We start from the raw sequence: 27,050 nt of genomic DNA on the forward strand, positions 1-27,050 counted from the left end.
CCAGGATGGGCACTAACCCAGCTAGTGAGGGTGCCTTCCTTCTCATGTAGAGAATCCTGGTTGGGAGCAAACTCTGATTACCCATAATGTATGGGTGTGTGAGTTCAATGGAGTTCATTTTCTCCCCACAAACTGGGATTCTAAACTAAAGTTTAATCATAACCTGTGCTCCTGCTTTTGTACATTTTGGGTAATCAGTTAAGTTTCCAACAGGGATTCTCTCTCAAAGGAAAGAGGCACGCATCCGAGCCTGGCAATGTGCTGGATTTGTGCACATCATGTCTTTCTTTCTTTTTTATAATAGGGGGGTACAAAAAGGAAAAAAGGGAAGGATAAACCGTTTGATGTACAAAAACAATATAACAATTTCATTTAGAAAATAAACTAAATCAATCAAGTACAATATCACATTACCAGCTAGTACAAATCAAATGCAGTATAATATATCTTTAAAAAAAGTAATTATAAAAATATGGAAATCATTCAAATTATCTAAGTGTTACACGTTAAAAATATAACATATAAAAGCTCGGAATTTGCTTATCAATTAATTGAAACATATTAAATAAAGCATTGCCAGTTATTCATATTCGCACTAGTCAATATACGACGTTCGTCTGATTAACTTGAAGTCATATAAGTATAAAATGATTCCCAGTTTTCATCAAACTGTTCTGTAAGTTTGTTAGAGTTTGGATTTAGCAAAAAAATCATTTTGGCCATACTGGCATAGTCCAATAGTTTTTCTTTCCAATCTTCTATTTCGGGTATTTGCATTTGCATTTGCACATCATGTCTTTTTTTTATATATATATATATATATTATTTTTATCTTTAAGGGATACAGGAAAGGAAAAAAAGGAGAGGGGTAAATGTCAACATTATAAAAACAATACAGTATTGTAATATGGTTTTCAGGTAGAATAAAATTACAAAATGTCTTTGATTTGTTGTTTCTACATCGTTATATCTTTTATATTCTAAAAATTCTTATTCTTGTCTGACAATTATTTAACACAAAAAGTAAACAAAAGATCATAATATCTTAGGATAATTTATGTTATTTACGTTTCATATATGTATAAAAGAGTGCCCATTTTTCTTGAAATTGCTCAATGGAGTCACTAAATTTGGGATTTAATTCATCAGTCATTTTAGCCATTACAGCATATTCCAAAAGTTTTTCTTTCCAATCATCAATTTCAGGCATATGGGTTTGCTTCCATGTTCTTGCTAGAGTTGTTCTTGCGGCTGTTGTGGCATACTTAAAAACGTCATACCTTTTTGTAGGTAAATTTGACGGTACTATACTGAGTAAATAAAATTTAGGATCAAATGTAAACTTCATATCCAGCATCAGTTGTAGTTCTGAATGAACTCTTTTCCAGTATAGTTGTAGTTTTGGACACGTCCACCAGACATGGAAGTAAGAACCGTCTGATTCTTGACATTTCCAGCATGCACCTTTTTTCCCTGGGGTTGTCATTTGGGAAAGCATATTGGGAGTCAAGTACCATCTGTAGAAAGTCTTGTACCAATTTTCTTTCACTTCTTGGGAAACTGTATATTTCAGTTCGGAGGAACAAAGTTTTTCCCATAAGTCCATGCACATCATGTCTTAATGCTGGTTTACTGTGAAGTCTGAATGCCATCAAAATGTTACATCTGTCTTCATCCTACATTGACTGACTCCCATGATCAGTGACTATGGCATGTCTTTCTCTGTGGGGGAATATTGTCACACACGTCACAGCCACCTGTTGGATAATGCCAATGATATGTGATCCTTCAAGTAAATAACCAGGACAGTACTGTGAGGACAATTTTGTACTGTCTAATCATGATGGTACTACATGTAGTACGGTTGCACCTAGAAACACAGCAACTGTCTGAAATCAAGCTGAAAACTGCAAGTCAACAAATTGTAGTCTATAGATGGGTTCATTAGACTATGGTCAAAAGAGCTACCATAAGGATCCTAAAGTGATATCATGGAACCTGTCATCGTTGAAAGAACGTTTCTTAAGACTCTAAAGAAAATGTGAATTATTAGTTAGCAAGCGGGGAGAATATTGATTTTATTTATTTTTAAGTCTTCTTGCCTTTTGATCAAACATTTGTCAAACCAGGTTAAAGTACATTTAAACCATACAATGTCCTTCCTCTTACATCTAGCAGTTCCTGCACAGCTGACGGTTAAAGCACAGCTCTTTCTGGCAGGGCAAAGAGAAGCAAACTCACTGAATGTAGCAGGTCACAGCGCTCCCTGACTGATGCAGGGAGCAGGTGGGTATTCCCCTTTCCTTCATTGTGCTTTGGGAGGGGAGGGTGCAAACGCCCAGTTGCCCCTAGAACTATGGCTGGCAATAGAGGCCAAAATATCTTGTCTGTCGTGTCTGCAATCCCTGGGCAGTTGACATTAGCCTAGCTGAGTGAATGCATTGCTCCAAATGCTACACAAGAAAGCTATTATCTTGAGGGAGAATAGCTCATTGACACTGCCAGCAAGTGCCAGATTTGTTCTTGCCCATTTGCCAACAGCAAATAAATGAAAGAACTGAGAATAAATGACTCACACTGCACAAGCTGTAAAATGTTTCAGCATCTGATATTAAGAAGTTCTAATGGTGTTTTTGTCTTTGCTTCCTTTCTCCATCAGGCTTTGTACATCAACTGTTTGTGCAATTCTGCACTTTGGGGAAAGTAGCCTATGTTTACCAATGCAATTATTTTGCTTTTACTTATGTATAGCCAGTAGATAATAGTTTCCTAACACCACAGAACCACTAGCTAAATTATCCTGTATTTTTATAAATTGTTCCATTGTGTGAAGTTGTAGTGACCTGCCTGGAATTCTGTTGGTCTTCCTACAAATGACTTTTTGTGGTTGTTTCTAGGAATAGAACAGAACCTTCCTGCTAGCCAAAGACAAGCACAGACCCTTATAAGGATCTAAATCATATACATAAAAAATCTCTTTCATAAATACTCCTTTGAATAAACATTTGTTCAGCTTACAAAGCCTCAAGAACTCTAGTTGTGAAACTTAAATCACTAAGAATGCAGCTGCACAAATTCACCTTATTAGAGGAAAGGATTTTTTTTTCATGAATGTAGAAAAATTAAAATCATCATTAAATAATGTTACCTATCTTTGGTCACATAAAGAATATAATATGGTCTCAGTTTCTTCTGTTTTTCCTATGTTGAACTTTTCATGTGCAGTTACACAGGAAGGCTTGACTATGTATGAAGGAGTTCAAAGGTTGTTTATAGTATTATGATCCACATTAATATTCCAGGAATTTAAATATGTATTGTATTCTTAGAGTTGCTTATCTATTAAAAATGTATTTACATGAATTGCTTCTGAGATGACAGCCCTTTAAATCTCTTCAGTCTCAACTACGCTTTGAAATCCATCCAAGGTTTCAAACAAATCTAAAGTGAGGGAGGAAGTTCTCAAGTAGTCCAATAATGGAAGTCTCTCTTCTTCTTTTTTTACCTCGGTTGTTAGATCAGTAAATAATTCCCTAGTACTTGCACATTTAACAGATCAAAATTCTTGCTGGGGTAGGAGGTTACCTGTCATCTACAGTCTTTTTTTCTCTAAGTGGTTTCAGAGGGTAGATTCAAGTCCCGTTGCACATTAGAAACCAACAAGATTTGGGGGGATATACACTTTTGAGATTCTGATGGAGCTTTGACTCTCAAAAGCTTATATCCCGAAAAACCTGTTGGTATCTAAGGTGCTACTGGACTGAAATCTGGATTTTCTGTAAGTGGAGTCTATAGAAATTATATAGTGACTACAGCATCAAACCTTTTGATGATGACTCTAGAGCAAACTATATAGGATGCTGATTTGATATTTGAAGAGAGTGGACAGGGAGAAGCTTTTCTCCCTCTCCCATAATACTAGAACGCGGGGTCATCACCTGAAGCTGGAGGGTTTCTTGTAGCGCTATTCTCGAGAATAGTGCTTTAACAGGAAAGCTTTTAGGGACACAGGGCCATTGCTGAAAGGGGAACTATAAAGTCAGAGTATGTGAGTGGAACATTGTGTACCATGGTTGAGATCCCAGCCATTGTTCCCAGTGCAGCATAAAAACCTTTGACATATGCACTATCTTTCTGTGTAGAACACAGAGCACAGACATTTTTTTAAATTAAATACTGCTCCTCATTTGCTACTAAATCATCATACTGTCATCTTTATAGTTGCTTTAGTGGTGCCTTCTCAATCCTTCATAATATTTATGGCATTCTGCTGGCCAAGTTCTGAATTCTCTGCTTACTGAAACTCCCACTGAACTCAAATGTGACATGTGAATACAAGGAATCAAGATTTTGGTCTCAGTCGGGTCATACCTGCTACCCTCTTCACTTAAAACCTGAGAGCAGTTGAATTGTGAAGATTACTGTAAGACGCTGGGAGGAGGGATGAAATACTGACTCCATGAAATTGTATGGCATGTGGTTCGCTTTTGCATAGACAAGTGTCCCACCTTCTTGCAGAATCGCATTAAGCCTCTGGGAAATTTATTCTGTTTGGCTGCTTATTTCAGGTTTCAGCATTTACAGGCGAGAGAGGCAAGCTCCGATTCAAAGCTGCAGTATCTGTCCTTGGTTTCTTCAAAAACTAAAAAAAGAACATTAATAGTTTTTTTTTTTAGAGCTGCAGTAATTTGATACTGCATTTGTAAGAAGGCTTTTCCCATCAGAGATACATTGTTTCTATTGATTATTAACACCAAATGCATGTCATGATTTATACCAGTGGCTCTGTGGTGCAACTGGGTAGAAAAGAGCTATAATCGCTCCTCTCTGGAACTTCATTTCATATTTGGAAATCAGCGTGTGATTTATTAACTTGATCCAGGAGTTCATAAGCTGCAGTGTTATGACTGTGCTAAGAAACGTATACAACTTCGGAGCAGCTTTTTGACACCGGGCCGAAGAAAGATATGAAGACGGCTTCCTCCTCAGACATTACCAACGTTTCCTTGCGTGGTCCTCTTGCGGACGATGGCAACCAGACAGCCTTTTTCCAGCCCGGCTGGCAAATAGCACTTTGGGCTATCACCTATTTCTTCACCGTCGTTGCCTCTGTTGTGGGCAACGGCATCGTCATCTGGATTATCCTCTCTCACCGACGGATGAGGACGGTCACCAACTACTTTATTGTGAATCTGGCTCTTTCCGACCTGCTCATGGCTGTTTTGAACACCGTGTTCAATTTCATTTACGCCTGCCACAACGTTTGGTATTTTGGCGAGGGATTCTGTCGGTTTCTTAACTTGGTTCCTATAACAGCGATGTTTGTGAGCATTTATTCTATGACTGCTGTTGCTGCTGAGAGGTAAGGAATGCAAGTTTTGTATTTGAGCCACATCATCATCATCATCATCATCATCATTATTTCTCTCTTTCTCTCTCAGGGTTCCTTTATACTTAAAAGACTGGGCTGAAGGGACTGGATAATTTTAACCAATATTTTTTCTTGTAAAGATAAATCTTCCCTTTCTTCTAGCAGTACAGGTGTCTACGTATGCAAACTGTTTGCGACAGAGACTTTCTTTTTAGAATGTGCAGACTAAAGCAAACATTATATGACTTTATCCTAACGTTTTGAGTCCTATGAAACCTTTCCTATCCAGAGTTGTGTATACGCTGTGCTAATCTTTAAAAAAAAAAAAAATTCTGTTCCAGCATAATTGTTCCTAGTACATATTATTATTATTATTATTATTATTATGCATATCTTCTTCTTTTGCATAGTTTATTTCATGATTCTTCTGCCTTCTGAGATTTGTTCCCAGCCTGTATGGGCAGCTGCGGTGGCAAGAACCTAGTTGTTTTTAAAAGCAAGTGAGTGCACTTGCTGATTTTTTAGCTGCGGATTTTTTAGCCCAGAACAAACTTCTGTTCTTGTACAAGAACACACCCAAGGAGCCTCAGCTGCAAGGAGTCCCCTCTAGAGTAGTTCAGCCTGCCCGTACCCCTCAGTGGCTACTGCAGAAGTGGAAGAAATGGTGGGCTGGCTGGCAAGCTCTTTTTGGAGAATGAGATGCTGACCTACCGGTACCATCCCTCAAATGGGTACTCCAAGGGAGCAATCCTGAACAGGTATAAGCTTAGGAGTAAACCCCAGCTGCGATCAAAGTTGTCTATTTCTAAGTCAGGTTACGTCACTGTGAACTGCTTATGCTTTTCGATCAAGGGACCTATGAGTATTGTGCACATGAAATAAAAAAAATGCCGCTAAAGCCCAGGTACAGTGAAATATTTTAGACGGGTGCATAAAAAGAAATAGGATAGGCACTTGGCAACCCTCAATATTCTGAATGTGAGGTGCTGTCCCTGAGAAAAGCCTGTCTCAAATCACAGCCTGCCTTACTTCTGTGGGCAAGAGCACAGAAAGCAGGGTTGGTGAGGAGGATCTTAACTGGTGGGCCAGACAACATGGGAGGAGTCAGTCTTTCGTGTCTCCTGGGCCCAAAGTGTTTATGACCTTAAAAGTAAAGACCAGCATTTGGGATGTGATCCAGAAACAAATGGGTGGCCATTCCAGATCTTTCAGCACGGGGATGGCAAGATCCCCGTATCTAGCCCCCAAAGAGTATTTTATATTGTGTTTTGGACCAACTGAAGTTTCTGAACAGTTTTCAGAGACAGCCCCACATAAGGTGCGTTATAGTACTCTAAGCTAGAGGTAGTCAGCGCATGGATCATGACCCAATCACAATTTTCAAAGAACTGTCATAGCTGATATATCAACTGGAACTGATAAAAGGTGACATGCTCCGTTGTAGGCCGGGATTCAGGAACACCCCAAATCTGTCGCTTTGGGGGGAATGAGCTTCTTTATCATTGACCAACACTACTTCAGTCTTGTCTAGACTGAGGCTGTTACCGCACGAGGTATTCCCAGCGATGTATCAAGAGTTTGGAAATGTTATAAAAAACATCGCTTTGAAAGGGTTTTTGGATGCCACAGCTAAAAAATGGTTGGAAGACGTCTTCACAGCTAAAGGGGCCAAGCAAAGTGCGAACAGTATTTTTTATAACAGTTTCAAACTCTTAATACATCGGTGGGAATACATAGAAAGTGTGAACAGTATTTTTTATAACATTTTCAAACTCTTAATACATTGCTGGGAATACCTAGTGCGGTAACAGCCTGAGTTTCAGTACTGGTCCTCATCTCCAAGCATTTGTTCAGGACTTCCACAGACTCACTTGACTCAGGTGTTAGAGAGAAATAGAGCTAGGTTTTGTTATTATATTGATAGCACCTTACCTCAAGCCCAGCAGTTTCATGTAGATGTTCAATAGCATGGGGGACAAGATATACTATTTATATATCCATTTAAAGCATTTCTGTGCCCCCTTTCCACCCAAATAGGGTCCCCAAGGTGGAGAACATCAAACATTAAAATATTTCAGCATTAAAATATTTAAAATAAAGTTTATATACAATAATTCAATCTAAACACATCTAACACAAAAAAATGAGGTAGGAGGGCCAATAACAGTTATTGGGGGAAGGAAGGAAGGAAGGAAGGAAGGAAGGAAGGAAGGAAGGAAGGAAGGAAGGAAGGAAGGAAGGAAGGAAGGAAGGAAGGAAGGAAGGAAGGAAGGAGGAAGACAACAATAGAAGGAGACAGATGAATCTCCCTAGGGCGGGAGTTCCACAGTTTTGGCATCATGATTGAGAAAGTCCTTTCTCAGGTTGCCACCCATCTAGCCTCAAATGGCAGGGGCACCCAAAGATGATTGGAGTGGACAAATAGGTTCATATGAGAAAAGGTAATCCTTAATATACGCTGGCTCCAAGCCATACAGGGCTTTAAAGATCAATGCCAACACCTTGAATTGGGCTCAGAAACAAACTGGGAGCCAGTGAAGATGGAGCAAGACTGGAGTGATATGGACCCTACAACCCACTCCAGTCAACATTCTGGCCACAGTGTACTGTACCAGCGGTAGCTTCCAGACAGTCTTCAGAGTCAGCCCCATACAGAGTGCTTTGCAGTAATCTAAACTAAATATTACCAGGGCATGCAACACAGTGGCAAGATCTTTCCCACAGAAGATGTACCTTGCAGGATCAAACAGCCCCACATACCCTTTTGAAAATGAGTAATTGCATTACCCTTTTGAAAATGGGCAGCCAGGTAGGAATGGAACCATTGAAGCATGGTGCCCCCAATTTCCAACGAGCCATCTTCTTCCTAAGGGTATCATGGCTGATAATGTCAAGCCACTGAGAAGTCCAGGAGCATAAACAGGAATGCACTCCCCTTATTCTCTCTGTTCAGACTATCAGAGTAACTATGCCCATTTCTACCCCCAACGCGGGCCTATGTCTAGACTGAAATGGGTCTTCATCAAGATTACCTGAATCTGTATGGCCGCTACCCATTAATGCATCCTGCACAAGAATAGAATAGAATGTTGGCTACTGGGAGGAAATTATTTCACTTCTTTCAGGTCCAGGGAAGCCTTTTTCAAGAGCCATCTCATGAACCTCCCAGACCTACTTGACCAAGTTTTCCAGGCTTGATCCTACCATAAGGGTCAATGGCCAAGCCTAGATAAGGTGATGCATACTTCTAAGCAGTTTGGCCGCTTGATCAGGCCTTACCAACTGAAAGTCATCCATACAACTAGGACCAAGCTGTGCTCTAATAATCTTCACTTTTGAACTGAACTAACCATAGCAGCAAATGACAGGACTTACCCACATTAACTGCAGCTTGGGATACAAATCTAACAATCCAGAAAGATAGCCGAGCAGCAGAGCAAGGGAGATGTCAGGAAACTGTAAAGATCCATCAGCCCCCTGGGGTCGACCATCCTAACTGTTCTTCCACCCTTGTAGAAGTTCTGAGTAGAGGTTCTCACCAGGTAATTGTTGGGCCATAACAAGAGAAGAATGGACAATTCCTCCATTACCGAGCCATCCATTTTATCCCCAGAGAAAACAGAATCAAAGGTACATACATGCATAGGAACCAGAATTTCTGGAGAACCGCCTCCATGGTTCTCATGGTAGCCATAAAGTCCTGAGCCATCCCTTTGAGGGGCAACCCCAGCATGAACACTGAAGTTCTCAAGGAAAACAAGCCTTGGGTGCTCAACACCAAACAATACCAGCTCCATCAGCTCACCTAAGGAGACTGTTGAGCAGCAAGCACACCAACAGAATCCATATTCTGTCCCAATCTCCGCATCTCATACATACGCACAAAATGAGGACAAAGCACTTCCATAATGCATGCCAGTTATCAGGTCATCCTCATATTAATTAAATCTTGGATAAGTGCAGCTTTATGATGAACTTATCTGACATTCAGCTGCAGCACTTTTAGGCTTAGAGCGTCAGCAAGATCACGAATGTGTCTGTTGTGGGGAGGAGAGGGGAAGGTGATTGTAAGCTGGTTTTATTCTTCCTTCAGTGGTAGAAAATGTCGGCATATAAAAATCAACTCTCCTCCTCCTCCTCCTCCTCCTCCTCCTGGTTGAGAGGCAGCAAAAACTAGGAACAGACAAGGCTACAACAGCCTACCACTCACAACAAAGCTAAAGGATTCAAAGAGTACAATATTGACAAAATATAAATAGCATTACCCCCATATACAAATGAAAGGCTAAACTAATAATGCAAAAGGTAGCAAAAGACACAAAACCAACCATACCAACCCTAACACACAAAGCAAAAGAAAGAAAATCTAAGGACTAACAATCAACAACACTCCCAGGAAAAATGTAGTCTTTTACAATCCATCACTTTATTACTTACCTATCCACCATTCCAAGCTGCCCAATTCCCTCTCTCTAGTCTCTTGGAACTACATACCAAAAACCTGAATATTCTGACCAATCTGTCAGAGATCTTTGTACTGTTGCTGCCAATAAAATTGAAGAGATCCACTCCGTAAAGAAGCAGAACTTCTTCAAGACTACTCTTCCCAGTTCTTCAGGAGGGTCAAGTAAATAAACTTGACAACCTCAAAATGCACAACATACCTCCCAAATATGGGTTATAGGTATTATTCTGTTTGTGGTCAACTTCCACCATCACATTTTTTTTCAATTAAATCCTTATTCCAAACAAGTAACATGAATGTTGGCAGGGAACTCAGTTGACAAAACCTATTATGCTTAGATACGTGTACTCCCATTGAGCACCCTGAAACATACATTTGAATGAACACGCATGAGAGACTCATTTGTAAGTAAACATATTTAGGATCTGACTTATGACTTTGGTTTGGATTCTGTTAACAACAGAGGGGGGGTAAAGTTTCAGTCAGACTTTTGTTCGGGCTTGGAGGACCCCCTGTGTTTGAATTCCCAGGGTTTTTTTTTGGGGGGGGGGTATAATCTGTAAAGCAAAATTATGATCAATTGAGAGCCAGCATGGTGTAGTGGTTAAGAGAGGTGGTTTGGAGCGGTGGACTCTAATCTGGAGAACTGGGTTTGATTCCCCACTCCTTCACATGAGCGGTGGAGGCTAATCTGGATTTGTTTCCCTGCTCCTACACATGAAGTCAGCTGGGGGACCTTGGGCTAGTCACACTCTCTCAGCCCCACCTACGTGGGTGTCTGTTGTGGGGAGGGGAAAGGAAGGTGATTGTAAGCCAGTTTGATTCTCCCTTAAGTGGTAGAGAAAGTCAGCATATAAAAACCAACTCTTCTTCTTCAACATAAATTTATTTATTTAATGTAACTTCAATGCAAATGGTTTCTCCCAAATAAATAATTAAAAAGGTGGCACTAACAAAGGTTTGACTGGACTGCTAGATATAGCTCTAGCATATCAATATTTTAATATTTTTCCCAGAAAATTCACCAGGTATTAAAAATATCTTTGAGTTCTCCACTTTTAGCATTTTTCTTTGAGTCTTTGATCACATGCAAATCATTTAACAGTAAGATTTAAGTTGAGTTGCATCTTAAAAACTAACAGGATTTCCTGGGTATGTGTTTTCGAGAGTCAGCGCTCTCATCAGATACCAGATTTCACAGCAGTAAGTCATAACCCACATTGCAGGAATTATCCAAATGTTAACCTTTTGTTGACGACAGAACAATGCTTATGTTCTTTTGTCCTTCATCAGGAAAGGACCATCTAGAAATATCCTGCCAATTTCTTCTCAAACATCCTGCACCTAACAATCCACTTTGGAAACTATCCAACATATTACTACTCCACAAGAATTGCTTTCATAACAAAATAAACTGGGATTTTGTACAATCTGAGTGTTAAAACAATCTGAAAAACAGGAGATTTTTTTAATCTATCATTGTGCCTTCAGTTGAGCCAGGCTTGGTTTGACATTAGTTTGCAGTGGCAACTGTAGCTGTGGATGAATTCAGACTGGTTGCTCATGACAGGCGATAAAGCAACTGATTGGCTGTGCTCATGCACAGACTCCCTTCTCTCCTTGGGCACACAGCTCAACCGAAGGTTTCCCAGGCCAATCTCCAGTCTGCTGTGACTCCTAATGCAGGTAAATTAGAGTTTGTTTCCGCCACACAGATCAGGATTTTAAACTGGGGTTAAAATGTGGTTTAAACTATAGCAAAATGCAAGCTATATTTACCATTGTACAGATAAAGCTACTGATCTGTGCTGAATATAGTAATAGCTGGTAGTTCAAACAGTAATAAATCTAGTTTGAGAAAGAACAGTGACTTTCATTTAGAAATTGCTTTTCCTGGCTTGAAACCAAGGACTGTTTGTAACAGATATATTGTGTATATCCTTACAGCTTGCCAAAAAAAAATATCTAACACCCCTATGCATCTGTTTATTTTCATCTCTTGACATTTACCATTTGGTGATTCTCAGGGAAGTTGGGTACCCAAGGTTGGATGAAAAGAAAATATATATAAGTCTATGTATAAATACTGAAAGTGTAATTTATTAGAAGCGCTATATAAAAGTTAAAATTATTTAAAAGCATTAAAATAGCACAATGGCATTTCCTAAGGTTGATAACTATAACCACATACCAAACGCATTTCGGCCAATGGGGCCTTCATCAGTGGTTAATTAAAACCCTTTGTTAAACCTCCACACATTTACAGAAATACATTAATGAATACAAATACAAACAGTTCAAACCCAACCAGGCATGTGTATATGTTGTAAATTTTATTCCTAATTACAAAAAATCTGGGATAATAGGTTCTTGTTGTAATACTGGTTAGTATAAGTCTCTCAAATAGTATGTGTGCAGGTATCAACCTAGTAAAGCAGTCTTTATAATTCCCCTCCTTTTTTTCTTCCATGATTCTCAGGAAAGTACCTATAATATTAATGTTTAAAAAATCGTAAAGCAAGATTGAACTTCCAGATTTATAAAGCATAAGGTCTGTGCCATAATACTATTTACCTCAAATTCTGACATTGTTGCCCAGAAACAGGTTTATTTATTGATGATGACGACGACGACTAAAAGTATCTGAAGAAGTGAGCTCACGAAAACTCAGACCCTGCCAGGAATTTTGTTAGTCTTTAAGTTGCCACTGGACTCTTGCTCTTTTCTGATGATTACTACTATTAAAGCCAATCTACCCTGTGGCCAAACTATGCTTTGGGAGTGCTCCTAAGCAGAAGCTAAGTAGGGTTGGCCCTGATTAGTACTTGGATGGGAGACCACCAAGGAATACCAGGATCACTATGCAGAGGAAGGCAATGGCAAACCACTTCTGTTAGTATCTAGCCTTGAAAACCCAACGGGATAACCATGAGTTGGCTGTGACTTGATGGCACTTTACACACACACACTCAGCAGGCTTACTCAGAAGCAGAAAGTGTTCTTCAGATTCCGGCTTTTTTTGTAGGAGATGCATGAATATACTGATGTTTTCAATTGGACCAGAGGAACGGCAGTGGGGAGGAGCTGCTTCATCCTCCCACCCTCACTGGTGTCCTCTCAAAACCAGTCGTCCCCAGTTGCTGTTCTTCCCACAGGAAAAAAAGGAAGGAGCTCTGCTGTGGATGGGAAAGCTGCTGGAGGGGGAGCAGTTAAAGTAGGAAGGTACACGAACAGTCATGGTTAAGCAGCCCACCCCCATGCCACTCTTCCGCTCAGTCACAACCTCCACAAGGGGGGGTACTATTATTCCTGCATTTTAATATGTTAATATCTAGTTTGAGCTGTAATCCTAAAACACTGAATACTATAATTTACAGTTCTTTTGGTTAATAATTGCCATACAAAAGCATTTTCTCCCCTTCACTTTTGTAATACTGTAGCACTAAACTGTATGTAAAGCCCCGTGGCGTAGAGTGGTAAGCTGCAGTACTGCAGTCCAAGCTCTGCTCACGACCTGAGTTCGATCCCAACGGAAGTTGGTTTCAGGTAGCCGGCTGAGGGTTGACTCAGCCTTCCATCCTTCCGAGGTCGGTCAAATGAGTACCCAGCTTGCTGGGGGTAAAGGGAAGATGACTGGGGAAGGCACTGGCAAACCACCCCGTAAAACAAAGTTTGCCTAGTAAACGTCGGGATGTGATGTCACCCCATGGGTCAGGAATGACCCAGTGCTTGCACAGGGGACCTTTACCTTTAAACTGTATGTGAATAATTGTCAGACAAAAGGTTTTCTAATGGTATTGTACAATACGGTGCTTGCTGACAAAGCACACTCTGAAGTCTCTTTCACATGCACTCGCCGCATTATAAGAGCTGCATTTGCATGGTGCAGTCCCATGCTGCAAAGGAGCACATATGCAAACAACACGACTATGTGGGTGGGACAAATCAGGCAGGCCTTTCTCCTCCTACTGATAAAACAGATGCTGATCAGGTGGGAAAGACTGCCCCTGTTCATTATTCTCACACATCCCATTGCAGTGTGGGGTCGCACTAAAATTTGCTGTCACCCTGCAGGGGGTGCGTGTTTGTGTGTATAAGTAGAAGAAGCCTGACTACTGCAGCCGTCCTACGCCTATGTGTATAGGCACAGCTGTATAATACAGAATACAGCAGTAACTAAAGAATTAACCTGTGAACATCAAAACCTTCCAGACCCATTAGATGAGTAAGACTGCCACCTTTTAATACCTGGGAAGCTGCACCAGTTGACTTTCTGCTGTCAAACCACTGTGAAGAAAATAGTTAGGAAGCCTGTGGTTCCTTGTTATGGTTCCTTGTTTACAAAAATGCACAATAACCTCTTTTTGTTTTGATTATAGTAGCCAATTTCTTTTCCCCAGTATGTGCAGAATACACTTTTCCCATTGCACAGGTACTGTTCTCCAAGTACAAAAACATTTGTAGTGGCAACAAAGCAAACGTTATCAGTTCTAGTGAAATTTAACTGCATTTGCAATTTTTTTTAAAATCCCCTGTGGCTGTAGTCTAAGACCACTTTCCTGGGAGTAAAGCCCATTGACTAAAATAAGACTTATTACTGAGTAAACCTGCTTAGGCTTGCTCCCTGTGCATTGCACAACAGAAGGCGCTCCTACTATTGCAGAGCACACTTATACAAGGGCATGTTGGCCTCCGAGTAATGTGCCAGTCAGCAGTCTAGCATGACTGCTCAGAACAGGTGTGGGAGAAAAAACATAAAAATGTGTCACGGTGACTGCCGAGGGCATAAGGGCTAGAGAGCCTCTCCTCCCGGAAAGGGGAAAGTGAGTCATAACAGTTCCATGCTAAATAAATAAGCCAGGCCTGTTAGGAATAGAGAAGAAAACAGGGCTTCAGAGGTCATCCCAATTGCCATTTAGTCCACTCTCCTGACCCTGCAAAGATAGCATTAAGCTATAAATGGTAAGAGGCATAATTCAAAAGAGTCTGGAAAATGTCAAAGCGATTTGAGTGGCCAAGAAGAGCCTGATCCAATTTCAGTATACTCTGTCCATTTTCATTGACCGTTGGTTTACTCCACATGACTGGTGATGTGCGAGGGCTATTGCAAACGGCCTCCCTGGGATAGCTGCTCAGTGTCACAAGCCATTGCAGGCTGCCTACAGGAAGATACCCCCCGCACGCACGCGCACACACACACACACACATCCCTCATCTGTCTCCATGTTTCTCTCTGGAATGTTTGGTAGCAGTAGAGACAGACCAAGGAGAAAAGACAAGTCCACATGTTAAAGACAAGGCCAGTTTCTATCAGCCTCAGCATCCTTGTGTCAGCCACCTTGTCTGAAGGCACCCCTTTAGGGTTGCCAACTGCCAGGTAGTAGCAGGAGATCTCCTGCTAATTCAACTGATCTCCAGCCGATAGAGATCAGATCACCTGGAGAAAAATGGCGGCTTGGGCAACTGGACTTTATGGCATTGAAGTCCCTCCCCTCCCCAAACCCCGCCCTCCTCAGGCTCCGCCCCAAAAATCTCCTGCCAGTGGTGAAGAGGGACCTGACAACCCTATACCCCTTAGAAGCAGCTATGTGGTATATGCAGCAGGTCATTAAGATGGAGGTAATCACAGTAGGGTTGCCAACTCCCAGCTGGGGGTTGGAGATCTCCCTAGGGTTGCCAGGTCTGGACTTTATGGCATTGAAGTCCCTCCCCTCCCCAAACCCCGCCCTCCTCAGGCTCCGCCCCAAAAATCTCCTGCGGCCGTCCCCCATTTTCTTGGATTTATACCTATATTGGATATCCTGTGGAACTGATTACCTTTGAAATTCAGAAGAGGACTTTTACCTCCAGATGTATACTACAAGACTTTTCCATACTTGCCTGTAAATTTGTATATATTTAGCTACTTAGTTGTTAAGTTTTCATGGTGGACACTTGTCTTGTCCTTTCTAGCTTCATCACTTATTATACACTTGCTATTTTGCAACCTGTTTATGTGCATTTTTGTGCCAAATTCCCGTGCTAATTTCCCAACCTGTTCGGTACAGGCACGGAGGTGCCCTTTGTTTATGATTTGCTTACTACCTGGAGGTTGGCAACCCTAGATCTCCTGCTATTACAAGTGATCTCTAGGTGACAGAGATCAGATCACCAGAAGAAAATAGCCACTTTGGAAGGAGGTCTCTGTGGCATTTGATCTGATTGAATTCCCTCCCCTCCCCAAACCCTGCCTTCCTCAGGCTCCACCCCCCCCCAAATCTCCAGGTATTTCCCAATCCAGAGCTGGCAACTCTAAATCAAAGCCACCTGTGCCTAATCTCAAACAGGCAACAAGTCTACATTCAACTGTGCATCTAACTTGGTACGTCCTGAACACATGTAGAGAAGCCTGCACATTTTGAGCAGGAATTGTCTTCCTGAGAAAGGTAGTGAGGTCTCTGCCTCAAGCAGCCATTTCTGGGAATTATTAAACACAAACAGCAAACAATCGCTTCTCAATGTTTCAAAAATAGTTTGAAAGGGTTTGGCCACACAGCAATATGAACTCCATCACTTATTTTTATGTAAGTTAAGTGTAAAACTTCACTAATGTTAAAGAAGTGAATGCAAAAAGAATGGGCATGGATTGAATTTGTTCTCATTATAATGTGAATCGGTGTTTTCAATGGTTTGACTGAATAATTCCTTTTTAAAAAAACTTTTAGGTACATGGCAATAATTCATCCCTTCAAGCGAAAGCTTTCAGCTAGGAATACCAAAGTGATCATAGGAGCAATATGGCTGGTTGCTTTCGGGCTTGCCTTCCCACCATTCTTTTATTCAAAAATTATAATTGATAACGGAACGACTAAATGTATAGTTGGCTGGCCAGATGATGTTGGTAAGATGACGTAAGTACTTTCCCCAAAAAATTTTAACCAGAAATATATCTTGCTAATTGGTATTCCTTATTTCAGGGAAAGAGAGATCACCAGAGTGGTGTCACTGAAAATGTCTAGTGTCAGTACTTTTTAGAAAAAAGAGAACCACTGGTAATAGGCTGCACTTCTTTTTTTACGTTATGGAACAGAATGGGTCACCACGTTCAATAATAAGGGACACTGCTGATGATTCATTGTTTGTTTTGTAGGGTTTATTGCCTCTGCGGTTTTCTGAAATGAGAAAGATCCATGCTTTTTTCCTGAGACTGTGGTCATTTATGCATGGGTACTTGGACTCACACTTGCCCCCTGTCTGACTCAGTTGTTCCTTGGAGCTCTGCACGAGTTTTCCATCCATTAGAAATGACCTCGCTGCCAGCCCTGGCCTTCCCATTCCTCTGTTAACCCGACTCTTCTCTCTCCCGAGCTCAGCCCGGCTCAAAACTCCATGCAGAAGGCAAAGCAGGGAAAACAGAAGTTAGCTTTCTCTCACAGCCAATCACAAAGCAGCGTGTAGAGGTGGGGATTCAAATGCTTCCTGCTTTCTCAGAACTCTTTCTGAGCCAAAGAAAGGCTTTTTAAAACCGAGGTTTGGATTTCTCCCCCCCCCCTTTTTTTCAGATTGCTCCCTTTTTTCTTTTTGTTCTTAAAATGCTTTTTTATGTGGCAATTGGGTTTTTTGAGGGGATCTTCTCTCACAGTGAGCACTGGGAAGTAAGCCAATTACAAAGCAGCATTTAAAGGGGTGGGACTTGATTTGAGTTTGGAGACTGGTGGTGCAGAGATTCCCAACTGGAAAGTATGGGTCCAGCCAGCAACGAACCTCAGGTAAAACTCCCATGCATAAATGACCTGTAATCTGCAATATGGAAGCAACCTTTAAAAAAGGGCCATTAACGCATGGCTAGAGAGTGGTAGTAGCCTGATCTCATCAGATCTCAGAAGCTAAGCAGGGTCAGCCCTGGTTAGTATTTGGATGGGAGACCACCAAGGAATACCAGGGTTGCTGTGCAGAGGAAGGCACTTGCAAACCACCTCTGTTCGTCTCTTGCCATGAAAACCCCAAAAAGGGGTCGCCATAAGTCGGCTGCGACTTGAAGGCACTTTACACACAGAGAGAGAGAGAGAGTGGTTGGTTTGTCCCTCTCATGTTTCATGTTTTTCAAAACCAAGAGCAAAAAACCAAATGCATGAGAGGGACGAAAAGGCATCTGACGGACGGTAGAGGGCCTTGCTGCCGGGAAGGCCATCTGGCAGCTGCCAGACGGGCCGTTGCCCCCAGATGTCTGCTGCCGCCGCCTCGCTCAGCCCCTCGGCCTTGTCTCCCCCTCCAACCACAGCAGCTGCTTTGGTGGCAGCAGCTGGGGCGTAGAGGCTTGCAGGTTGGAATTGCGTGGCGGCGGCAAGGCAGCAGTCTTGATTGGAGGAGTCATGCTGCAAAGGAGGGGTGGGAGGGGAAAGGAGTGTCAACCAGCATGCTGAAATGCACCAGGTGACCCTCACAATTGAGGCGATTTTTCCTGTAAAATTGCAACAAGCCAGGGATAGGAAGACTCAGGTAAGTTGCGGAGGAAGGTAGGATGATCCTGCAGGTGGGAGGCTGCCATGTGGATGGACTACCACAATTCGCTACATTCCCAGGAGACCTGCGGAACAAAACAGCCATGCGTTAATGGCCAAGGAGGCATCCAGAAAGGACCAAGATCCTTATACTTTGGTCAGCCATCCTTCTGAAAACCAATTAAAAGACCCTTAAGCTTCTCCAAGTGTAATCAAGAGTATCTTCTCATTTTACTTGTCCCAGCATGGATGCACATATCAGAAAACATCTGGAAGAGAACACATCTATCACTTCAAATTGTCAAAAGAATGCCATAGTTCCCAAACATACATTCAGCAAACATCCAAGGAGTCAGTGTACTCATAGTTCCTGGCCATTGTAGTGAAGAGCATTACACAGTGGGGTTCCCAGGTCCCCCTTGGCCACTGCTGGGGAATGGGGGTAGTGTTGTCAGATCCAGGTAGGGAAACTCCTGGAGATTTGGGGATGGAGCCTGGGGAGGACAGGGATCTCAGAGGGGTACAGTGCCGTAGAGTCCACCTTCCAAAACATCCATTTTCTTCAGGGGAACTGATCTCTGTAGCCTGAAAATGAGCTGTAATTCCGAGGGATCCCCAGGTCCCACCTGGAAGATGACATCTGGAGGAGTATCCCTAGACATTACAAGGGAATGATGAAAAGGAGGCACAGGTCTGTTGTTTATGCAGCAGGCCTTATCTGATACTGTGTCTGGTTCCAGGCTCATTTTAGGTATAAAAGCAGGCAAAGAAAATGTAAAAAGGACAGAGAAGGGGGCAAAAGTCTGGGGCTGACAAAAAGATACCAGGAAAGAAAAAAGAAAAAAACCCCAAAGCAACAACAACAAAGAACATAAAAGGCAGAGTATGCGGCTCATATCGCCACCTCTAATGCCATGATTTTTTAAAAAGTGGTGATGAAAAACTAGAGAAAATATGGCAGTTGGGAATGTGTGAAATCAAAAGGAGGGGGATTATGCAAAATGACAAAGCAAGACTTATTTCCCATAATAACTCTTGCTCCTTGCCCATTTGCTAAGAAGGGGGAAATACAGAGATGTCTCAAGACCTTGTGATTGGTCACTTCGCTATTTGTGGCAAAAGGAAGCCTTGGGAATCTCCCTGGCTGCTGCAAGCATGCTTATCTCTTCCTGAGTCTATCACACCCATTTCCCCTTCTAGTTCAAGGGCAGCCAAAGCCTGAGCTAACAACGCAGTCCTGTTTAGGAAGCTGGGACTGCCTTGCACAGTCAAGAGGCAGAATTCGGAGATAAATCTCAGAGGAATGGGATGCAGTTATTTATTAGCTGCATTTATCTGCCTCCAAAGGTGCTTAAATCTATAAATAGTGATCAGGTTTGTTGAAAACTTGCAGCCCATTTTAGACCAATGAAACACCCCTCTAATGACTCAGGGGCAAACGATAGGCAACACTAGGAAGCCATGTTCAGACCCCCAGATGTATGAGTGAACTGCAAAAAGCAGGGGAATAACATGGATAAGGGGCAGGTACGAGGAGGTTAACGTTTCCTCCACATGATTCCCTGATTGGAAATCCCCCCCCCCTTAAGCCCCAGGAGAGAAGAAAGGTAGGACTCAAAGCGGATTTGGGTGGGGGGTATTTCTGATTGGGAAACTGATGCAGAGGGAAACCTTAAAACCCCTTTTCACAGCACCATAGCTCCAAGACTCTATTAAATGTCTGGGGATCCAAACATGGGTCCCCTGGGTCTGGTATGGTTCAAGTCTCAATGCTTGCACCTTCAATAGCCCAACATCAAGCTCATGTTATACCACTGAACTACAGCTGGCTTTGATGTTGTTATTCTGGGCAATGATCGCCAGCTTGGTGTAGCGGTTAAGAGCAGTGGTTTGGAGCAGTGGACTCAGATCTGGAGAACTTCCTACACATGAAGCCAGCTGGGGGACCTTGGGCTAGTCACACTCTCTCAGCCTTACCTACTTCACAGGGTGTCTGTTGTGGGGAGGGGAAGGTGATTGTAAGCCAGTTTGATTCGCCCTTAAGTGGTAGAGAAAGTCAGCATATAAAAACCAACTCTTCTTCTTCTTCTGTTTTCAAAGTGGAAGCAGCCATTTCATTTTTATCCCACAAAGAGTAGCTTAATTTAATAGGTTGTACAACAGGCTGCATCTGAAGCATGTAACAATTGGCAGACGGAGGCTGCTCCCAAACAGGGCATGCCCACATATTCGGGGTGAGGGGACTTCCACATGATGTCATGCTCCTTCCAGGCACAATTGGTGGGGCTCCGAGGGCTTTTGCCTTTAAGCCAAAGAAAAAACTCCTTTGCTCCGACTCAAAGAAGGAAGCAGGAGTGTGTGCATGCAGATGGAGGGTCTGTGTGGAGGGTCCACTCACAGCCAATCTGGGGAGGGGGGTGAAGCTGAACTCCACCTTCGAGATGTTAGAACTCAGCTCTGCCTGACCTCCCCCCCAGGATTGCCAAGCATGGCCTGGCAATAGGGTTGCCAACCTCCAGGTACTTGCTGGAGATCTCCTGCTATTACAACTGATCTCCAGCCGATAGAGATCAGTTCCCCTGGAGAAAATTGCCACTTTGGCAATTGGACTCTATGGCATTGAAGTCCATCCCCTCCCCAAACCCTGCCCTCCTCAGGCTCCACCCCAAAAGCCTCTCGCCGGTGGTAAAGAGGGACCTGGCAACCCTACCTGGCAACCAGCAGGGAATGGGGAAGAAGGCGAATTGCTCCAAATAACAATGTCACTTCCAACATGATCCGGCTGACATCCTGCAAAGGCACCAACATGACAATGGAATGGGCTGGGGGGAAAGCAGGGACAGCAGCAAGTGGTATGGCAACAGGGAGTGCAAAGACCACCCCCACCCGCTCCCACCCCACTAGCTGCTGCTTCCACCGCAGGGGCCACTTTTCCAGCCCTCTGGCGGAAACAAACAAGTGTTTGTCCAGCCTCTGCTTAAAGACTGCCAATAAGGGGAGCTCACCACCTTCCAAGGTAGCTGATTCCACTGCTGAACAACTCTTCCTGTAAAAAAAAAATATGTATATTATTATCCAGCCGGTACTTTTCTGCCTGCCACGTCAACCCATTATTGCGAGTCCTATCCTCTGCTGCCGACTGGAACAGCTCCCTGCCCTCCTCTGAGTGGCAGCCCTTCAGAAATATCTGCCCATCTATGACACAGGCAGGTATTTCTGAATGGGTGCTCTCTATGAACTCAAAAAGTAATACCTCCCGAACTCTGAAGCCTCTTGTTCCAATGAGGGGGAGGAAAGCCAGGACTGGCTCTACTTGGGGGGAAGAAGCAAGTGGGTGCAATAAAACACATCAGTGAGCAGCAAGGCTCCCAGAGGCACCATGTTGGGGATCATGAGTCTAGGCGGCTGAGGACGGCTGCAGAAAACATCAGCCGCTTCGCCTTGTTCAAGACATCTGTTTCCTAGCCCAGAAAGCTGATTCAATTATTTGTGGGGTGCTTTAAGCTCCGTGATCATCCACTCATCCCTTTCTTTTCAGGTATCACATTACAGTGATTGTCTTGGCTTACCTGATTCCTCTCCTGGTGATGTTTGTCACCTACAGTATAATAGGAACAACTCTGTGGAACAATTCTGTTCCTGGAGACCACGCGAACAAAGTCTACTACCAACATCAGATTCTGGCCAAAAAAAAGGTTAGTCGTCGCTATGAACTAATCAGAGCTGCACCTAGTGACATGGTGACATGATTAGGGGCGGAGGATTGTAGTGCTGTGTAGTTTCACTTCCATTCCTAGGAAGGATGACACAATAGTGGTGTGTCAGAAGCATTCTTCTTTTTTTCATTCATTCTTCAATCACTGCCCTCTGCCGCATCAGATGGGCACCACAGGAATATCCCTTTTAACCAAGTTAGCATCTGTGGTGAGGGAACATGCCCCTGTGCTCTTTCTGCAGGGAAGTGAAAGGCAAATATCAGACCTTGATTCTTGTGGGATTGTGACTGTTGGTTCCACACACTGTAGGTCACACATCTGCTTGCATTAATGGCAACAAAGGCATTACAGACAAGAGAGATTTACATGCTTTTGCAGAGGTCAAGTGTCGACAAATTCATTTCTACTCCGGCATAATGATCTGTCCTGAGGAGTGCTGAACATTTTGGGCAGAATTGGTCGTTTTAATGGCTAAGTTTGGTGTTCCTATAGGCAAACCTGCGAAGGGCTTCCTGAGTAGTCATTCCAAATTCAGATAAAATGGTTGCTGCAGCTAAAATTTAGGGCAGGGGTGTCGAACTCATTTGTTAGGAGGGCCGGATATGACATAAATGTCACTTGGTTAAGCCGGGCCATGTGTAAATAAATAAATAAATGCCATAAAATGTAATGCCAGATACTGGAGATACAAGCTTTATAAAAGACACAGGCAAAGTCAATTAATGATATTGTTTTTTTACTTTAAAAAAAAAAACAAGCTTACAACAATAACATTCTTACAGTTTTTTTCTTTTATTTAAGTCTTATTGTTATTGTTTTAAGTATGCTTGTATTTTAAGTACAAAATAATATCATTAATTGACTTTGCAAGTGTCTTCTGCAAAGTTTGTATCTAGTCCCTGGCATTAATTTTTTTCAAAATTGTAAACCGGGGAGGGGGGGGTGGCTGGCTTGGCCGGCAAGCCTGAAGCGGGCTCGCCCTCCCACCAGCCAAGACTATCCAAGACAGGGAGAAAGAGAGAGAGAAGAGAAAGAGAAATAAAGAGGGAGAAAGAGAGAGACAAAAAGAGTGAAACAGGAGAGAGAGAAAGAAAGAGAGAAAGAGAGAAAGAGAAAGAGAGAAAGAGAGAAAGAGAGAAAGGAAGAAAGGAAGAAAGGAAGAAAGGAAGGAAGAAAGAAAGAAAGAAAGAAAGAAAGAAAGAAAGAAAGAAAGAAAGAAAGAAAGAAAGAAAGAAAGAAAGAAAGAAAGAAAGAAAGAAAGAAAGAAAGAAAGAGAGGGAGAAAGAAGAGAGGGAGAAAGACGATGGGGAAGGCAGCTGACTGGGCTCATGGGGCTGGAGTGCCCCTGGAAGCCCAGAAAGGGAGGGGGAAGGATCCTGCTGGGCTCCCAGGCTGCTCTGGCCTGGGGAAGCCCAGAGAGAGAGAGAGAGAGAGAGAGAGAGAGAGAGAGAGAGAGAGAGAGAGAGAGAGGAAGCAAGGTGGAGAGCAAGAGAAGGGAAAAAGGGGGGAGGATCCTGGCCCAGGGAAGCACAGAAAGAGAGCGAGGGTGCGAGGCAGAGAGTGAGAGGATCTTGCTGGGCTCCCGAAGCATGCTCTGGCCCGGGGAAGCCCAGAGAGAGGGGGAGCAAGAGTAAGGGAGAGGGAGAGAAAGGAAGACGGGGAAGGGCCGGGGCAAGGCGCCTAGCTGCGCTCGCGGGGCCAGAGTGTCCGCAGGAAGCCCAGAAAGGGAGGGGGAGTGGGGACTGGCTGCCTTGGCTCTGCGGGCCAAAGAAAGCCCTCTGCGGGCCGCATCTGGCCCGCGGGCCGCATGTTTGACACCCCTGATTTAGTGTTCTGCAAACCTGGGGGACTCCCTCAGGCCTGCGGGAAAAATTTGGTCTAAAAAAACAACACAACATGGAGGTTTAAAAAAGGTAGCGACCTCTGCATCACAACAGCAACAACAAAGGGCCACAGATCAGGAACACTTTGGGTTGCCGTAGCAATCCCAAACGGTGCAAAACCATAGCAATGACCAGGCAGTGCAAAGCGGAGAAGGGAAGAGCCGGAGCCTGGGGGGAGGGGGGAGAGCCAATGTGGAGGGGCAGGAGAAGGAGAGCCCACCGTTATGGGAGGGGAAATCCAGCCTAGTACCAGGAGGAGGGAAGCTGGAGTCAGTAATGAGGAGAAAATGAGGAAATTGGGACTCCCCCTCCCCAGGAGCCATCATGAGTCTACCTCTCATTTCCCAAATAGACGAAGGTTGCTTCTACACATCACCGAATATTTTGTTATGTTGTATTTGATTAATCATCTTCTGGATTGGTTTGTCCACAGGGGGAGCCTCAGTTGCAAATGGCTCCTGTAGCACAATGATAGTGAAATATCCAGCATTGTGTATATCCAGTCAAAGACTGTAAGTTGCCATGTTAGTCCATCCAAAATATTCCCAAAACAGCGGTAGTGGTATACCAGCAAAGACTGATGGCTTCATAGGAGATTATCTCCATGGTGCATGCAAAAAAAATCACACTCCAAGCACGACACAGAAATAAAATACTCCTTTCCTTTTCCAGTTTGTCAGGACGATGATTGCTGTTGTGATAACGTTTGCCATCTCTTGGTTTCCTTATCACATCTTCTTCATCTTGAATTGTTTCTGGGCGGACATCTACGAGAAGAAGTACATTCAACAAGTGTATCTGGCAGTATTTTTGCTTGCCATGAGCTCCACAATGTACAACCCAATTATTTATTGCTGTCTAAATCAAAGGTTAGTAGTAAATGCATGAAGGAGGTGCACATTAATTGGGAGTGCAGCCATTTACACAAAGACTTTCCCCATTCTTTCCCCAGACTTGCACATTCGCTATGCTAATCCTCAATTTGTGCCGCAATAGAATATAGGGTTGCCAGGTTCCTCTTTGCCACCTGTGGGAGGTTTTTGGGGTGGAGCCTGAAGAGGGCGGGGTTTGTAGAGGGGAGGGACTTCAATGCCATAGAGTCCAATTGCCAAAGCGGCCATTTTCTCCAGGTGAACTGATCTCTATTGGCTGGAGATGGCAACCCTAACAGAATAACCCCTCTGGAATTATATTACATGTTTCCAACATCATGTTTCAGAAAACCAAAGCGGTCAGGGACAAGCCCAGAAGTAGGTGGTGTAACTGGATCAAGAAAAAGCTAAAGGCAAACAGGCTGGGGGAAAGTAAACAGGCCTAGGGAGAGTGAGAAAAGATAAGCTTCAGGGAGGGTCAGAGCAGAGCAAACCCATATGCCACAGAAAGAGACTTGGGCATGGCTAAACGGCTCAGAACATAAGCTGGCCACCGGCAGCGGTGGTGATTGCCAGCTTCAGGTTGGGAAAGTCCTGGAGATTTGAGCCTGGAGATAGGGTTGCCAACCTCCAGGTACTAGCTGGAGATCGCCTGCTATTAGAACTGATCCCCAACCAATAGAGATCAGTTCACCTGGAGAAAATGGCTGCTTTGGCAATTGGACTCTATGGCACTGAAGTCTCTCCCCTCCCCAAACCCTGCCCTCCTTAGGCTCCGCACCAAAAAACTTCCGCTGGTGGCGAAGAGGGACCTGGCAACCCTACCTGGAGATGACAGAGACCTCAGTGGGGTACAATGCCATAGAGCCCGCCTTCCAAAGCATCCATTTTTTTCCCCAGGGGAATTGATCTCTGCAGTCTGGAGATGAGCCGTAATTCTGAGAGATCCCCAGGTCCCACCTGAAGGCTGGCATCCCTAGTTGCCAGGGATCTCTCATCTAAAGAAAACCAAACACACTGGTGCAGCCCCTGGAACCTTTCAGAGCAAGAAAGTGTAGGGTTGCCAACCTCCAGGTGGTGGCTGGAGATCAGTTCCCCTGGAGAAAATGGCCGCTTTGGCAATTGGACTCTATGGCATTGAACCCCGCCCTCCTCAGGCTCCACCCCCAAAATCTCCAGGTATTTTCCAACCCAGAGCTGGGAACCCTAAGGAAGTGGGGAGTACATAACACTGCTGTGAGCAATGGGATTATGTTTTCTTGGGGAAATGCTGGGTAGTATTTCCACATGGGTTATACACCCCAAATTGGAAAGTGGTTTTTTTTTTACAGTTGGCCACTGTGTGAACAAATTGCTGGACTTGATGGGCCTTGGTCTGATCCAGCGTGGCTTTTCTTATGTTCCCATTTCCCCACTGCATCATGGTGCCTTCATGCACCTCCCAGGGTTTCCCCAGATTTTCTCTGATCCTTCCCAAACCTGCTTTGCTCTGGTCCTTTGGAACCCCTTGATGTTTTCCTTTTAAATTCCTTGGGAAATACAGCCCACTTCTCTCCATGTCTTGTCATGTAACACATGGTTCGTGTTTGTACCCATGTACAGGTTCCGCTCCGGTTTCCGGATAGCTTTTCAGTGGTGCCCGTGCATCAAAGCAACTCCCAGAGACAGACTTAACCTGACCTACCCCTTACCCTTACACAAGGAACAGCTCTCCAACTTTCGGACAAGCACTGGAACAAATGTAACTAATAATGACAATGTATCATATATATTGATGAATTTGCTATTTTGATTTTTATGCTAATAGTTTTAATTGCTTCTAAGGACATTCCTTTGTCGTAGGTTTAAAATTATTGCTGAAGCTTGTAACAGATTTGTGATGGTCCTTTGCTATGCTTGATGTTAGCAACACTAAGGGACAATTCAAATGATCATTTCCCAGCTCACTTTTCACGACAGATGACAGTGCCTTGATTTCATCAACTACTTCATGTATTTCCCTGTCATCTCCATCTCTCCAGATTCTGAATCTTTACAGATCTCAAATTTGTTCCAAAAGCACAAATCTCTCAAAACATTTCTATGGCCAAATCACCCATACAACACAGGAAATATGTATTAGTTTTGCCCCATCATACAAAACCCATTCTCTGTCAGTTATTTCTTGCGCTGCATTGTATAATACAATTGTTTTAAATCTAAACAGTTCAAAGTACATTTAAGACTGAGTGATTCAGCTCTGAACTGAAAGGAGGCAAAGGTT

The 27,050-nt window shown here is 43.3% G+C and overlaps 1 protein-coding gene across 1 annotated transcript; it reads left to right on the plus strand.

The window, feature by feature from the left end:
* Positions 1-4,967: 4,967 nt before the first annotated feature.
* Positions 4,968-26,635, plus strand: TACR2 (tachykinin receptor 2). Its single transcript, XM_056850514.1, has 6 exons — positions 4,968-5,362; positions 16,541-16,726; positions 21,855-22,011; positions 24,588-24,784; positions 26,390-26,528; positions 26,630-26,635. The coding sequence occupies exons 1-6, from the start codon at positions 4,968-4,970 to the stop codon at positions 26,633-26,635; spliced, it is 1,080 nt and encodes a 359-aa protein (XP_056706492.1).
* Positions 26,636-27,050: the final 415 nt, after the last annotated feature.

This window comes from Euleptes europaea, chromosome 5 (genome assembly GCF_029931775.1).
Source record: "Euleptes europaea isolate rEulEur1 chromosome 5, rEulEur1.hap1, whole genome shotgun sequence".
Taxonomy (NCBI): domain Eukaryota; kingdom Metazoa; phylum Chordata; class Lepidosauria; order Squamata; family Sphaerodactylidae; genus Euleptes; species Euleptes europaea.